Source organism: Bolinopsis microptera, chromosome 7 (genome assembly GCF_026151205.1).
Source record: "Bolinopsis microptera isolate Bmic1 chromosome 7, MBARI_Bmic_1.0, whole genome shotgun sequence".
In the NCBI taxonomy this organism is placed as follows: domain Eukaryota; kingdom Metazoa; phylum Ctenophora; class Tentaculata; order Lobata; family Bolinopsidae; genus Bolinopsis; species Bolinopsis microptera.
In genome coordinates, this window is record NC_087078.1 from 6,054,057 (window position 1) to 6,072,474 (window position 18,418).

At 37.0% G+C, this 18,418-nt stretch overlaps 1 protein-coding gene across 2 annotated transcripts in view; it reads right to left on the reverse strand.

The window, feature by feature from the left end:
• The window catches only part of LOC134818955 (uncharacterized), a 63,841-nt gene that overhangs the window by 13,436 nt on the left and 31,987 nt on the right, over positions 1–18,418 (reverse strand). The window contains exon 1 of one of the 2 annotated variants that reach the window (XM_063828691.1): positions 4,489–4,640. The exons of the other annotated variant lie outside the window; for it this stretch is intronic. Within the exon in view, the coding sequence (XP_063684761.1) occupies positions 4,489–4,632 (144 nt within the window). The 5' untranslated portion in view covers positions 4,633–4,640. Of the gene's footprint in view, positions 1–4,488; positions 4,641–18,418 lie in introns of those variants that run through there. 2 annotated transcript variants of the gene reach the window in all.

The following is an 18,418-nucleotide window of genomic DNA, read 5'->3' on the forward strand; positions in this document are numbered from 1 at the left end:
ATACTGTACTAAATAATAGTTGTTATAAATGCGTGGATATTCTGTAAGGTTGGATGTCAACTCCTCAAGCAGACAACGTCAGACAGGTAAGCCTGGTAGGTGTAGAGACTAGAGAGGACCACTGGGTAATTATATTCCGTGGTGTTGATCAGTGATGAAGTAATGTAGCAGACTTATCTATGATGATATAAGGCTACGTGGCGTACCATGAGAGTATTATATATTCGCGTACCTTCTTGCACGCTCTCCGCGCTATAGCAGGTCAAAACAACGTCAAACAACGTCAATATTTATGTAGTTTTACTCAATGCTGATACAACTTACAGCCTACAGGGCTACAAATATTAAAGCTAAGTAATTACATTAACTTTTAAAAGTTGGTATAATTATAAGTAACAAATAACTGGTGATACAATATACGAAAATGATCTACGTTGCGTTCTATAAGTCTTACGAGTTAATTATTAGCTTCTTCCACGAGTGAATTTTATTCCCTAGATAATTGTCAGTGGCACATTTGGAGTGACAGTCAAAATACTCAATTGATATATAAAAGCTTCGATATTCTTGGCCTTAAATCAATGTTAAGTTTAACAGATAATTACTTAGCGAAATCCCTGTAAAAACAAGCGAATTGTCATGATATTCACGGCCTTGTATCAACTTATCAGTGTTGACAAATATTTACTTATAGCAAAGTCCCTGAAGAAAATGTGAATCAGTTGTTAAAAACAATGGCGCAATATATATCTGTCTTTGCAGTGTCGTCGGGATGGGGCAAATACAAAGCTGGGGAAGCCTTACTATGACCAATTGTTGCGAGATTATACGAGTTTGTTTCCGACGTCAAAATCGGTTTACCAGCCGCCAGATTTACACATACAATACAGAGCGTATATCTGGTTGTATTTAAACCAAGCCTGCCTGCCCAATCATTATCAGCTAAGCGCATTAATGAAAATGTATCAAATTCCAATGGTTAAAATTGGAGGTTGTTCAAATATAGTTTTAAACTTTTGAATGTTTTCGCAGCTCTCGTAAACGGCTTTTTGGATCATTTTAACATTTCAGATAGGATGCTATTTTATTGACTTCTTCAGAAAAATCGACAGGAACCGTTACCAAAGTGATAACATTTGATGGGCTATAACTGACGTTTAAGATTTTCTACCACTGTTCATCACGGCAGCACTCTTGCACTAAATTTGTTCACGATAGTTGTGATATATCATGTTCTGACTTCTGAGTACAGTTCTGATGGACAGTAAGTTATTTTCAGGCTAAGAAAATAGCTGTATTTGCAGATAACTAGTACCACGAGGAGGTAGATGATTTTACTAAGACACACCGGTTACCATGGGCTTCCCCCGAGAATGCATCTTGCTGTAATTTCCAGCGCCGTGATAACATGTTGTCTTCTGCAATGCTAAGAAGGTATAACTTTCACTGTGTTTGCAACTGTGTTTGCAACTGTGTTTGCAACTGACAGGTACTGGGATATGTCTCAGTCTAGATGAGGTCAGAGAGCTAACTAACAATAACATGTGACGTCAGGGTATACGTCAGAGCATACGTCAGAGCATACGTCAGAGCATACGTAAGAGCATACGTCAGAGCATACGTCAGAGCATATGTCAGAGCATACGTCAGAGCATACGTCAGAGCATAATATATCAGAGCATAATTTACGTTAGAGCATAACAACAACCTTTCAACATAACGTCAGAGACTCAGAGTGACAAAGCATAACTTTATACATAACTTCAGGGTAAAGTGTACCATGTTCATGAATAAAAGCAGACTCTACTGGAAGATACGGTTGCTGAGGTATTAATAATGCTACGGAGAGCTCATATTTTAAATTAGAGATATCAGAGATCACTGCACCAATGCTATCTGATGGTATTTTACATCTTAATGATCTATTATGCACCGATTTAGAGTTAAGAGAAAATTATTTATTTCAAAGGCACAATCAAACAATATCAATGAACCAATCATGCAGCTGTTGCTTCTTAACAATAACAATAAACATAATATGATAGATAAATCACTGGAGGCTTGAGGAGGCTTCAAGTGCCGAAGGTCACTATTTATTGTTGAATTTGAGAGTAACCTGCGCTTGAAACCAGCTAAACCATCCACTACGTCAATATAAGAATATAAAGAAATATAAAAATAGGAAAATATAAAAATACTTCAACAAGCAAATTGTCATCCTTAAAACTTGTAGGTGTTATTGACGGTAAGATTAGCGAATATACAATCCTATCATTAATCGGACTACTTTAAATCTATTCTAAGTTTGTTTAGTAAAGTATGTTCCTAGTATTTCGAGTAGAAATACCACCAGCCTTTTATTTTGATTACTAAAGATCTCAACCGCCAATTTTTAATCGTTGCACTTTCATCATTAGAGCCTCAAATATTTGTTATATATAGTAGTGTTGAAAGTATTAAAAATGATTATTTGTTAACCCTTTCTTTGTGGTCTACTGCAACATTTATTGTGCGCGGTTCTTGTTTAATGTTTATATAAATGGTTTAGGACATATTTAGTAAGGATGATGATAGCTGCCTGAAGTCGGAGGTAGGTCTGCTAAAGCTGAGAAAAAAAATCTGTCACTTATTTTACAAATTAAAGTTATTGGAAGAAGTAAATGAACTTTGTTTATTTATGACGTCCAGGAAAGTGAGCAAAGATATGAAACTTCGGGAGTTAAGCTTTCTCCACGAGTTGAAAGCCACGCTATTTAGCTAACGACGGCGGAGTCATACAGCTCCTGAACAGTTACAGAGTTTTCGAAGAAGAGGATAAACGCTTCCTCGAGTAAAATACTGAAAATAGCTCTCAAGTCAACTTATCGAATTCCTCCCAAGAATGAATTCCGTTATAAAATCCAGAAGAATGCTACTTGCTGGAAATTTTCATCGCCGTGATAATCTACTTGTTTATCAACTCCTCCTTCAGAACCTAGCACGCATTGATCTGGGAGGTATCCTGTCAAAATCCTGATTTGTTCAATCTTTAACTTGACTTGATCTGTTGAAAACCTGTCCCTGTCGTAAAACTTGCTCAAAACTAATAATAGTATTGAGTAGGTACGTGTTCTTCGGAAGAATGCTACTTACTGGACATATCCAGCGTCGTACGTGGTGATAAAAAATGTCCATTCCTGCTTCATTCTTTCGCTTTTCACGGCTTCAAAGCTGAAGTACTAACCTGGAATTTCTTGCCAGTACCATTTCCCAATTCACAAGCCACTTATAAAAAAATATTGTATCCTGACAAGTGCAGACACCCTTATTTAAACCTTGTTCTGTCTAATCTTTGAATTATCCTTATCTTGTCAAAAACCCATCTGTAAACTTTTTCTGATGGAAGATATTTCACAGTGATGGATGATATGTTTCCGTGATGGATGATATTTTACCACTATGAAAGATATTGTACGTGATCAAATATATTTGTCGCGTGATCAAAGATATTTCACCGTCTATAGACAATAATATTATGCTAAGTTTCATGAACCCAACTTTTTAAACCTCAAACTTAGTATCGTATAAATATACTTAGTATATTAACAATTCTGAAGAAAGTATGAGGGGTGTGACCTGACTTGTTAGGAAAGTAGGGAGATGTGTTGTAACATTCCGACAGATACAACAAAATAACAAAAATGATTTTAAACTGTTGAACTGGAGTGTCTACAAGGTACGATCTGTGGTGGACGACGTTCAGTGATCCACTGAATATGAGTTATATAGTAACTGTGGAGCGGTGGAATAAAACTATCGGTAAACCTGGACTAAACTGAAAATAAAGTATCTAACAACTATTAGCATTATAAAATATTACCTTACTTTATCTAAGGCGAGGACAGCTAATATAGTTGCATAAAACATTGGTGTTGAGATGTTCGTCAGGTATATTACTATTAGATTACAACAAAGGGAGACCGTGGCGTAAGCTAGTCCTAAAAATTTGGACCAGATTGAGTGTCAGCTGAATTTATGGTGCCAGTTCAACCTTTGCATTAATTTGCATGTAATTCCTTAGTAATGAAATTAAGCAGTCGGCCATTATGTTTTACAAGACGAAGAGGGTAGGCAAATTATACTAACATGCCGTTATGTCGATACGGCAGACGATTCAAATTGATCAGTGTCTATACCGGCACCTGACATTTGAAACACCAAAATAGTGATAGTCTGAAAGTTCTGGTGGTATACCTAATTATAGCAGCTGGGTATCTACCAGACACAAATTGACTAACTGAGTTTTCGTGGCTTCCCTCAGATGGACACTGGACAGGTAGTCATGTTCTTACGGAGAATTTACTCCTATGTCGATTATTCCATCAACGATTTACCTCAGAAATAATAGAACTTTGATGTTCAAATTAAACAAAACCTAAACGGGAACTTACTATGCCGGAACTGAAACACAATTCAAACACAATTGAAAATTAATTGATCGGAACTTACATAATCAGCCTCCAAAAAGCAGACTTGCATATCCGCTGGTTTATCAGAGCCCTTAGGGGTGATGTGGCAACCGGAGAGTCCCATGAAATCGTACGTTGAACTGATCCTTCTGGCAGGTGGCTTGTATTGTGATCGCATACTCATCTTCCTAGCTTCCTATTAGTAGGTAAAATTAGTAATACAGTATCAAACCTTCACTTAAATTACTGCGTTAAATTGAATTTGAATTCACGAAAAAAAGTTAAAATTGCGGTTGATAACATAATCTTTTTTTCATCACCGCGAAACACAAAGATCATATAAAAGCGCACATTTTCATCTCCTGGGGTCAAGCCCAGAAGCAAACCAAAACAGTTTTGATAAATGGAACGTGAGCGTTCAGTCCCAACTCACCACTAAATGATACTGTCAAGATCAAATCCCAAGAGAGGCTCATGAAATTACTGGTAATATTATTACTAATATTAATAATATTACTAACTATTTCAAAGTAACCCCATGGAAATTGTTCCTAAATCTTTTGAAAGGCCATCTGATAATTCACACTAATAATTCTTATTACTAATTTAATAATATATGTATCATATTGATATATATTGATATTATAATCCTTTCCTAATAATCGCAGCCAAACCAACTCCAAAATATGAAATATACGATCGCTTATAAAAATATTTTGCGCATATAATTTTAGAGTACCGAAGAAGATTATAAAACGAGTATGTGTGCCAAATTTTGACGCTCCAATATGATTGGATGAAGAATAAATAGCATATTCGTCATTTTCGCACGCCTCGAACAAAGCTGTTGAATTACAGCGAAATTATCACAGGTATTACTTTTAAAATATATCTGCACGATATAGATTGTAGTTATTACAAAATAAATAGCATAATTTTGGAGTTCGTGGTGTACTATAATTAACTATAATTCATGGCTTTTGCAATCGACAATAAATTAATAAATACCGTAATAACCGTTTCCTTTAATAAGACTAAGAGACTAAAACTTTCATCCGACGTCTTGAAATTCTTCAAGATGTACCTCATCTCTTAGAATGAGGGCCGTTTTTGCGACTCAGTTCCTCAAAAAAAAGCCAAGGACATGGTGTACTTGACTTCTCAGTGCGTATAAAACTAATTTAAATTCTTCCCCTATTCGTTGTGCACCTCACAATCCCCCTTTGAATATGAGTAACGGAAAAACAAAGTAATTTAATTTCGATTTTGAAGTGATTTTTGGCTATCCAGAACGGCTTGCTGGTTTTAATAAAACCAGGATTTATTAACCTAGCAAGAGGCTTTTACATTTAGTTACATAATTTTGTATTCAAACAAAACCCATTAATCACAGCCCGCTAGTTTTACTGCCTCAATATAAAGTGTCTGCACAGGTAAACCCATTGTAAAACTCCCACAATAAGTTCAAATTTTTGAGCTGTCACGCATTCCAAATCACTCCGTGCAACGATGCTAGTCCTACCTTTAACTCAACTATAACCTATGATAACCACGTCAGACCAACCTTCAACTTTTCAACTTCCCGTCTGGCCTGGTCCTCAAACCCCCAATACAGAACGCTCTCCAGGTATTTCAATTTTACCTTATTCTATAGAACTATTTATAGGTCTGTCATCGCTATCAAGTACGCGCGGGACACAACTCGTGATGTAGCTGAAGGGCCCACCCTCTGTCACTGTGCGTCTCTGTTCCGGTCTACTTGCGGGTTTACAACACATCATGAGACGTGATGTTACCTGGCTAGTGCCTGCAGTGACAGGACTGATACCTGGGTTAGAAATCAAGTGTAGCTAACCAGGAAGTGAAGGTGTGAGAGACCAGGTGTAGAGTAAAAGTATGACGTTATCATGGTGAGGAATAATAATATGCGTTACTAAGTTGAGTACCTAGTGAGTCTTGACCATTGACCACAATATGGTAATGATAAAATAACGTGACCTAATAAGTAAATAGGTATCATTGCATTCAATCATGTTACAAAAAATCTTTATCAAAACTTTTTTATTGTTCCCAAGCAGACACATGATTGTAAGGTTAATTTAGGAGTTAGCTCGAAACTGTACTGAACTGAACATGCATGCAAGTAGTTTTTTAAATATTGTACGTGGGTTTAAAATAACGATCTTTAACTTAATGTAGACAAAACTTAATATATGATATTTACTAACAAATCACGAAGGAAATAAATATTAGTATAGAAGGACAGCGATTTATAGTGAAAAGTGAATATGGATTATTTTTAAATGTCATAATTGACTGAAAACTAAGTTGGAGGCTGGAGCCAGCACATAGATAACAGCTAAAATCCAAAATATCTAGAACATACATGTACTAGCGTAATGATAAAACTTAAAAGTTCCATTCCAAACTGGGAAAAGTCAGCAGACATTTTTATTTATTGATATCTAGATTCTAGAAGCTAAATCTACGATAAAAAGTAACCACATTGTTGTTCTCGAATGAGACATAAAATCAACAAGAATGGCGTCCGTTGTTTCGGCGGACGCTAAATTTCCGTTCACTATAACTATAAATATAGGCTCCAATCAGCTCACTTCATAATAATAATATTGATACACATCAGTACACTATACTACGCATGCCACGTACAAATTGGGTTTATTACCTACCTAATGCTATACATTACATAGTTTACATTAAAATTCTCTCGCGCCGCGCATTCATTGACATGCTAGCTATATACAGTTACACCACATCCCCGCAAGCAATACTCGCGCGCTTGACTGCGCGCTAGTTGTCATGGTAACTTAACGGAAGTACACACGTACCGACGACATATTTAAACCCAACCACCTCGTTCTCCAAAATCCACGTTTTTCTTCAAAAACGTCCATTCGTAACCTTTCACTATTGCCTTTTTACAAAAGGGTGAACGGAAAAAATCTCATATTGCAATATAACCCCAGTAAAGCAGTAAGCCTTGTTGAATAGTTCGGGAATAATTTGTGAACAGTTTTTGACAGTTCAGACTTGATTCAATGTATTTTTGATCGCTGATTCCGAATCATCCCACATGACAAAAGTTTAAAATGCTCGCCTGGCGATCAGTGACGTGACCATGTCCATATAAGGAAGTTGGTTTATAATTTCTCGTTAGGGTTAGGGTTGGGGTCAGATTAAAGGGTAAAGTTTTTGAATAATCCCTCAGGGCCATCTACAGACTTGGAAAACGTGTTTAAGGACACGTTCATTTGAGTTTGAGGATATTGGTAAATATAAGTGACCCTATTAAAAGGCACAGTGTAGTTGACTTTGTCACACTATGAAATTACACAAACCCTTGATGGTTAGGATAATCGTCTCATCCTCTAGGCTAACTTTGTCACATAACGATATCTTAATCAGGTGATAAGATATCGCTTAAATACGGCCGGCACGGAAATGGTTACATTGTCACACTATAAACATGTGACAGAGTAAATATGGACCCCTTGCTGCCGTTTTTGACCAAAATTTTGAGTGTCCAGTTGATTGGATGTGTACATATGACCATTACCTACATATTTGACGACTTTTTTCGTTAGATGGTGCACTCAGATTTACTCTGTCACACATTTAAGAAAATATGTGAACAATGTTTAGGGAACCCTGATAAGCAATGCTGAGTAGTGTAGGTTTAGTTAATGGCCTGGAAGTGCTAGGAATTTTTATTATATCATATAGTCGCAAGGAATTAAAACACAGAAGGCACAGACAAGTTTACTTTGTCACATAATCTTGATGATATCTGAACATGTGTGAAATTGAACAAATAATGATATACCAGCTTAAACCCTTTGTATTACGTACTATGGATCAAACAACACTGCTAGTACCATGCACCAGTCACATAAATCATTAACGTGTGGTAATATGTTAACAGTGTCACAATTAATCTACCACAACATGGTCAAAAATAGGGTAATTTCGTCACAAAAAAATTATCATAACTCTGTCAGCTCCTTGCTGGCAAAATAACTAGTTTATCGACATTTTTTTGATGATAAAATTACATAGTATTCTAATAGAGGTATAGTTCTTCAAAATAGGGGCAAGACATGTTTACTTTGTCACATCAGTTATTATAAGAGTTAGGTAATCGTTATCAGATTAACCGATCTTTTTCGTAGTATGGATCAATAAATATAGGCAATAAAGCATCCTAATTCCTATGCCAATTTTAACACACTATCTTGATATTGTTGGGGCAGGAAAAGTTAATTTTGTCACATGTTCAGTGTCTTTGACAAATTAATCTAAAATTGTTAAACTTGAGCTCTGATGTTCTGGACAACATTCTAACAATCGTTTCTGAAAGAATGTTGAATTCTAATACAGTTATAGATCTTCAAAATAGGGGCAAGACATGTTTACTTTGTCACATCAGTTATTATTAGAGTTAGGTAATCGTCATCACATTAAAATATATTTTTTTGTAGTTTGGATTGATTTATTTAGGTAATAAAGCAGCCTATGCTAATTTTTACACACTGTCTTGAAATTGTTGGGGCAGGAAAAGTTAATTTTGTCACATTTTTAGTGACTTTGACAAATTTAACCTGAAATTGTTAAACTCGAGCTCTGATGTTCTGGACAATATTCTACCAATCGTTTCTGAAAGAATGTTGAATTCTAATACAGTTATAGATCTTCAAAATAGGGGCAAGACATGTTTACTTTGTCACATCAGTTATTATTACAGTTAGGTAATCGTCATCACATTAACATATATTTTTTTGTAGTTTGGATTGATTTATTTAGGTAATAAGGCAGCCTATGCTAATTTTTACACACTATCTTGAAATTGTTGGGGCAGGAAAAGTTAATTTTGTCACATTTTTAGTGACTTTGACAAATTTAACCCAAATTGTTAAACTTGAGCTCTGATGTTCTGGACAATATTCTACCAATTTTTTCTGAAAGAATGTTAAATTCTAATAGAGTTATAGAATATATAGATCTTCAAAATAGGGGCAAGACATGTTTACTTTGTCACATCAGTTATTATAAGAGTTATTACTTATTATAAGAGACTATTTCATTATATAATCATTGTTTTTAACCTATTTACGATTTCGTTTAATTTTTTGTGACAATGTAAACATCAACTGATCTTAACTTGCATCAACTACATTGTCATCATGTAAAGTTTTCCCGCCTTTCAAACCAAAATCAGATATAAATAATTCGCCCAAAATTTTAAATTCCATATATTGTGACAGAATTAACCTCATTTCCCAATAACAAAGTGCCTGTATTAGCTTACTATTCAAAGCAACATATTTTAAGGCTATGATTGGTACTCCGTACTTGGTAGATCAACCATCAAATAATGAGTAAAAAGGGTTTTGAGGACACCTCACAGTAGAATAGAGGTATGGTATTCTGAGTGTGACAAAGTTACCTAAATATTGCCTTGTAACCGGTCGATCCGTGCCCTTTAACCAATGTTGTATCATAATTGTTAGATTGACCTAATCTACTATGTTCCAGAGCAAGGAATGATAATTAGACAACTGCAGTTAACTAAGTCACACAAAATGTGACATTTGAACCATTATAGTGCCTAACAACAATAGATTTTCTTTCTGAGCAGTGCATATGGGAGTATGGGTTACGCGGCTAATGTTCAGAACTTCTGAACGTGCTAGGTTAATAGATGTCAAAATTAAGCCACTATCGTCAAAAACGCTATTATTTTTGTTTACCAATATCCTCAAACTCGAATGAACGTGTCCTTAAGTAAATGACGTGATAGTCTAGTGTAGAGTGATAAATTATCATCCTTGAGGCAAGCCATCGGATCCACATTTTAGGACAAGGTATATTGACCCTTAATCCTTATTGGTTTGGAAACCATCATTGGATCTTGTAATAAGATTTTATGGCCCAGTATAAAATCTGTACTCCCGACATTTAGTTCATTATCCGATTCTATGGTAATATTTGGCTGACACCCTTCTAAAGTGCTTACCTGATTTTTGGAAGCTCTGAGGAACACTTGTGTTATTTTGTAAAGATTTAGCAAAACAATCAATCTAGACAATCAACTCGTGCGTAAATTTCCAGTTGGATCTGTATCATTATTCAACATGGTATTATGGCTTTATGCATTTTATTTCCAATTGTAATCTAATAGACAGTGACAAAATTTTATTCGATTCACATTTTATCCATAATAATTGCTGTGCTCGGTGAAGTTTTAAAACTATTCGAATGAAAAATAAACGGACTTTCGCGCATGGTAAGTAAGTTGGTTTTATTCACTTATAATTAATAGTTATATTTTAAAATGTAAGATATTTGGTTGGGGAGGCAGATTATCGTTGTGAAGTACTGTACTACTCACGAAGTACTGTACACGATGTTTTTAACCCACGAGTCAGAGAACAAGCTCAACTGACGGCTCCCAGATGACGTATGCACATGTAGGTGAATCGGTATGATCAAGTAGTTGGTTGGGCTGTGATTGTATCGACCATGAGTAACAAGCAAGCAGATATTTGAATTGACTATATTTCCACTGGTAAGCGAATCTACATTATATTTATAAAATGTAAGTATATAAAGCGCATAATATAAAACAATAATATGTAATGCATATAGGAATTAAACAGGAATTAAACAGGAATTAAAAATGAAATGACCAAGGAGAACACTAAGGAGCTCGTTTTGGTAATTCAACAATTCTAAAAATCGAGAGAAAGCTATAAAAATAAAATCTTAAAAATTAACCGCATTACAATTTCACGAAAGAGAAGAAAAAAATCGAATATATTAATTTGAATACTAGTAAAAAAGAATGGAGGCTGTGCAATGTGTTCAAGGAAAGCCAATAAAAAGGAAACAAGTCATGAAGTCTTGTCAGTGCAGGCACTGACAAGACTTGGTCGTTTAGATTGTGGAATGACTTTATTTCATTCAGAAATAATTTTATTATTTTGGAATTGTTTACTATTACATGCCGATTTTTTACCATTGACAAATAAATCAGACTTCATCTAATTTATAAAATTATAGTAATAGTTATAAGTAAGGCTGAGTATAACTAAATGTTTTACTATGCAAGTTTTTCTTTACAAGTCACTTGTGTAGTAAAACTTCGATTTACCGCGGAGTTAGTGGAAAGGATCAAAAGAAACAGCGCAGCCGCGGTATATCGGGGTTAGATTCGAACTCAATCTCTAAAAACACGTACGTTTAAACCAACATAAGTATTAAGTCATAATATAAGCGTTTCGATCAACGTGAGGATCGTTTCGACTCAACATAATAAGAATATAAAATTTTATCCGCACGGTCTTTACGGATATTGCAAAATTTTCGGGAACTTGAAGTAGCAAAAAAACAGTCTAAAAGTCTAAAACAACTATTTGTGAACTATGGTTAACCGGCGGTGCAGATATACTTTATAGCCATAAGTAACAACGGAAATACGTGATAAAACACAACAAAGCTAATACTGTAATGCACATAGTGCAGGCACTGACAAGACTTGGTCGTTTAGATTGTGGAATGACTTTATTTCATTCTTAAGATTTTTAAAAATGTCTAACATGTATGGGTTATTATTATGGAATTGTTTACTATTACATGCCTATTTTTTACCATTGACAAATAAATTAGACTTCATCTCATCACAGTGCTGGCAAGCACGACCGTCGCCATTATACTCACTATTCTATTTAGTATTTACCTCCTATACTATTATACCCCCTTTAGTCTTTACTGGAAAAAGCGAGCGACCGATTTCATTATCGGTATCATTTTGCATTTGCGGACGGTTATTCAAATTAATATCATTTCCTTTTGTTTGGGAAAGAGAGACACTGGCAGCGGTCCACTCTACCCATGATTATGGGTTTTGGTCAAATTTAGTAATAGTTATACGTAAAGCTGAGTATGCCATCTATGATATTCCGATCACAACAGTTACCAGATGGGAGCAGAATACCAATATATACATGATATAGGTTCCTCAGAAAGCGGTTGAGGGTGGGGCACACTCTGAGTGGTCTTTGTATGTTCAGTCAATCATCCAGTGTGGCCTTACCGGTGAGCAGCTTGACAGATACATGGAAGGTAGAGAAGTGTCGAATGTTGCAATCTTATCAGACATCTAAGGATGACCTGATTAAAGCAGTCCAGCCCCAAGTTCGTTTTGGTAGAGTTTGGAGGCCTGAGACAGAACTGGAAGAGGCTAGAAGAGATTTGGTCTGTGAATCGGTGCGAGGGATGGTGAAACCGCAAAGAAGAGTTGGCATCGGTTTTGGTGACTGGAAAAAACCTTGGGAGAGGATGGATAAGCGGGAAAGAGAGAGGGAGGTTATACTGAGAGTGAAGGAGAACATTGAAAGAGAGAGGGAGGTTCAAGTGGGTTCTCTGGAGATGCAGAGCAGGTATGGTGAGTGGAGAGAGCTCGTAATGAAGACGGATTTGAGCTGGCATGGCATACACTTTTTAAGTATGGTGACTTACTTATTGGGTTCATGCTAAGTGCTGTGTAAGGCACTCTCTTAACCCCCTCTATGGTCTCCAAGTGGAGTGAAGATGAGGTTGGGAAGTGCAAGTTATGTGAGGAGAGGATGGGTACCATTCAGCACATTTTGGCTGGGTGTAAAGTAGCTTTCAGTCAAGGAAGATATAGATGGCGGCACGACAAGGTTCTGAAGCAGATCTCTGAACAGGTTATCTCCCATTGTGAGCGCCGAGTGAACACTTATAAGAACAAGGCCAGCGATGGAAGACAGTTCATTGAATTTGTTCCTGCTGGGAGGAAAAAAAGCAGTTACAGACGACTGGAAGGAGAGTCGTGGTTTTGAGATCCTGAGTGGGTCTCGAGATTGGACAGTGCTGTCAGTCATTGAGGGACAGCTTAAGTTTCCCAGTGAGATTGTGGAAACACGGCTGAGACCTTTGCCGACCTTGTGATATTCTCAAGGTCGGCAAAGACGGTTATTTGGTGGGAACTAACGGTACCATCTGAAGAGCGGATCGCTAACTTGTTTTTCATTGATCCAATGATATAGTTTAGTCCGATGATACTGATAGAAATTGAAATTAACTAAAATTTAAAAAGTTGTCATAACCTGGACAATAAGTTCGCAGTGGAATAATTTTTGAAAAAAATTGAACGGACTTTAATTTGGACGGAACTTAAACGGACGGACATTATTTAAACAGACATTAAGATGAACGCTAGGGCCTCCAGCGTTCAATTAATGTCCGTTCAAATAAGGTCCGATAAGGTATGTACCGTTGGGCTTGTGGAACCCGTAGGGGGACATACATAGGTTGGAATGGTTTTTTGCACCACGAGGAGTGAGGGAAGGAGGATTCAAGAGAGACAGCGATAGAGAGTTGGTAGGGTGGTAAGGATCAGTAGGTGAAGTGTTTGGTTGGAGCCTTCTGTTTTTGCTGTATAGCATTTTAATCACTCCGCAGTTTATTAACTGTGTCTCAACTCAACAAGTTTTTCTGTATAGTAAAACTTCGATTTGCCGCGGAGTTTGTGGAAAGGAAACAGCGCAGCCGCGGTATATCGGGGTTAGATTCAAACTCAATATCTAATCACACAGACGTTTAAACCAACATAAGTCATAAAATAAGCGTTTTCGATCAACGTGAGGAACGTTTAAGTCTCTACTTTTAGTTTATTCCTAAATAAGTGATTTTTAAAAGGATGAAAAATAGACGAGCTATGTGTTCGCGTTAATTTCCTGAAAACGCTGCTTATCTAGCAGCTACAGCATTAATTTTACTTCACCAAGCTATCAGGCGGAAAGTTGTAAGGACCCGGTCGCGGTGGTACCTTCTATGTGCCATCAAAACCAAGTCTCACTAAAGTCTAAAACAGAATGTAAAAGATTTCGACTCAACATAGTAAGAATATAAAATCTTATCCGCGCGGTCTTTATGGATATTGCAAAATTTTCGGGAACCAAAAAACAGTCTAAAAGTCTAAGACAACTATTAGTGAACTATGGTTAACCGGCGGTGGATATACTTTATAGCCATAAGTAGCAACGAAAATACGTGATAAAACACAAAAAAGCTAATACTGCGTGCGGGGTAAGAATTACTGCCCAAAAGCATCAAGTCCAGGCCAATTTAACTATCAGCACTGGGCATGGTGGTTGAGGTGAACAGAGGGCAGTTCAGCTACCTTATCAAGCAGAGGGTGTCTCGGATTTGGGGAACATTACATGAGGAGGTCCGGCCTTCACTTATAGTTGGTCTTTCCGGTTTATAGTGCAGCTCGATGTTAGGTTAGCCATCCATTGCTTGGAGTAACTAGCACGCACCAGTTCTGTAATATGTTATAATATTTCGTGCGAGCTTACTGGGCTGCGCTCAGCCTGTCATTCCGCCGAATCTCTATGTTTATGAACATAGGTCCCCAGGTAAGTGCAAACCAAAAGCTACTCTGTATCGTGTTAAAAGACTTATAATACCTTATAAGTTAATACGAAGAAAAACAAGATAACACAAGCTGAGACTCTAGCCGAGGGATAATCTTCTTCAATGCATATTGGAAGTCATACTGCCATGACTGAGGTCAATATAGACAAGTTCCAATCCATATAAGTTAAAGTCATGGTGATCACTATAATATAGCTCACTTCTATTTCGGGACATTTTTAGGATAGCTTAGATATATTTCTATTGGCTACATTTGCACTTGTGTGATTATAGATAGAGCCTATGAGGAACATATATTGTGAGCTATCCCTTTATGGGTTGAAGGGTCTTGATTCACTTATCATTGTTAGAAAATTTTGATTCACTGACAATACGTCAACAAATGCAGATACGACGAAGAAAGTTGTCGATCAAGGATCTACCTACCAAACAACCACGCCATCACCAAGGTCTTGGATCCTCAATCATCATGTTGAAATTACCCTAGTTATGACTTATGAGGCTGAAAGAGTTAAAGACCCTCTTTTATATAGGACTCACTGGGACACTCCTCTCATCAACACAACTCCAGTGCAGTGGTATCTATTTTGCGATTTATTGCATTGCACTTTTCTGATTATAAATCAAGAGGAATAGCTATTCGTAGTTATCACTTTTACGGGTGGGTCCTCAACATCCTTGGAATCGTTGAATCATGTTCCCTTATTTGTCAACAAAATTGTAATCTAACAAGAATCCATCAACAGGTGCAGTTATGCCGGAGATAGTTAGCAGCGTACTACGATCAGCATGATGTAAACACAAAACTGAAACATCCTCACCACCAGTAGCTGATAAGGTCTTCGATCAAGACCTATCCTAGATAGTATGGGTATCATGCACCTTGTCTTACACCAGGGGACCTCATAAGACGTCCACTTGACCTAGCCTCGATATAGGTAGAGAATATGCCACGACACAAAACAAAACAAAATTCACAAGCCTCATCTTATTGTTCTATTTAAGTATCTGTGAGACTCGGATAAGACATAGTTCCAGGATACTCCTTTCATCAACATAGTTCCAGTGGTGTTTACTTCCTGTTCAAAGCCATCACTGGAACTATGTTGATGAAAGGAGTATCCGTGATACTCCTTTCATCAACATAGTTCCAAAAACATCAACATAGTTCCAAAAACATCAACATCATCAAAAATCTCAACACTACACTCAGTATAGTAACAACAGACAAAATTACAAAACTGCAGTGCACCTCATCACGGGACATTGTGGCCTCAACAAACACCTACACACCATTCGCAAATCAGACACAAGTGCTTGTCCTAAATGCGGCGACTGAGAGGAGACTGTCTCACACTTTCTCGGACAGTGCCCGGCTATTGCCCAAATAAGAGGTCAATATTTCCGGGACTACTACCTCTCTGTCAATGACATATTCTACAACCAACACATCTCTACAATTGTCAACTTTGCAAACCACACAAAGCGCTTAATTGTGCCAGAGGAGTTGGACCAGACAGGCGTAACATAGCGACTATTTTAACGCCGTCTTGTTTCGCCTCTCTTCCACACTCAGCCACCACTTAAGCGTTCATCTATGAAACACCCCACAACACTTACCATCATCATTGACTACACATCTTGATTCCACCGGCATCCTCCCACAGGACTGCCATACCCCAGAGGTAGGCAAACCACCAAAAAAACATAGTTCCAATGGTGTTTACTTCCTGTTCAAAGCCATCACAACAACGTTTTAGAATTGTTCTGGGCATGTGCGTACCGACTTATCGTAAGAAGTTGTTGCTATGTTGGTCATGCACACTGAGAATCTTGGAATTTTACCATGGTTCTGAGTCCTGAGACTAAAAGTGTTGAAGACCCTCCCTCCTAGTCATACTCCTCTCAATTCTTTAGAGGTACTAACTTCCTGTAGACACGCCTAAAAAGTGAGAGGCGTGAGCAATGTTCTGTTCTGCATGCCTGTACTTGCAGTTAACACACCTCGCCACCTGCCCAATACTAAACTCTTTATATAACCTCTTGTAATACAGCTAAACTCTTAATATATAGTTATACTGCAGAGAACTGGTTATATCCTGAGTGTATGTCGTATTAACCCTGTTCCTTGTAAATCTCCTTGTAAATTTTAAGACAATTGTAAATATCTTAGTGTAATATGATATTAACCATATTCCTTGTAAGAAGTCAAATTTGGAGACAATTGTAAATGTGAGTCGAATAATATCTTTCAACAGTTTGAGTATGCTGGAGTCCTAACTGTTAGAGTTGGGTAGACAATTCTCCGTTGCCTTGTAGGTAACAGTTTGACGCACTTTAACTCCTTATGGCGTCAAGGAGGAAAACTAGGTTAATTGTACGCATTCGTGTGGGTCTGATGGTCCGTGAACGAGTGAGATAACCCTTCTGACCTTGTGGAGATAACCTAGCAAACTTAGATAGGATTTCACATTATGTAATATGGGTAGTAGGAGACAGGGTGATAAACAACGTCTTTATAAGGGTTTCTTTACTAGGCGCGGTGACTTTATGTATAAACTTAGGAGAAACTCACAAGAAACTTAAAAACAAATTGAAATCAAAGTATTTTCGAACTGCGCTAAAGATCAGTATCAGTCAAAAAGAAAATACTACAAACACATATCGGCAGTCGACTATGAGGCACTGAGGAGTGAGGTGTAAAGATTGTCACAGAAATAGTGCCCGGTTCCTGTCTGTGACAGGACCGGTCCCTGAAGTAACGTCGGGAAAGATTGAGTAAAATAACGGCTAGCCCGAAACGAAGAATCGTACTCAAAGAAATACTCAAAGAAATAAAATGAGAATCTGACAAAAAGTCCATAAAATTCTCGCATTTTCTTTTGAAGCCATGGATGATGGAAGGTTATGAATATTATTTCAAAGAAGATGTACACAGCAAATCCCACAAGAATTTCTCAGTAAACGATTTAATCTGCAAGCAGGAAAGTTCGGGATAACTTTAGTAGTGACACTTTATACAGTAAATACCTACCAAACAACAGGACAAAGGTGCCAAAATGAGGAACTCGAAGAGACAGAATTTAAAAGTTATCCCGGGAACTGACAGTAATCGATCTATTCGCACCTTATTATAAAGTTGTAAGTAACGCGTTGGTAGCCAACCGTAAAATCTGTTACCAAACAAGGATAAGCATTATTTTATTGTGTGTTGATACAATCGGCATAAAGCAGTAAAAACTCGCAGACGTACGGAAGATGTCAAACACCATAGAATCCGAAATAGTCGCTTAATTTGCCAGCTGCGAATGGGTGAGCTCGAGCTGTTGTTACTGAAGTATACTTAATTACTAACTTAATTACTAACTATTGTAGTTATCACGTTTCCAGTTTTTTTAATTTCAGGTTGTTCATTAATTTCCAACTCCGCCCATTACTATTCATTTTTAAACGTAATGTCTGTATATTTAACAAGACAATTTCACGAA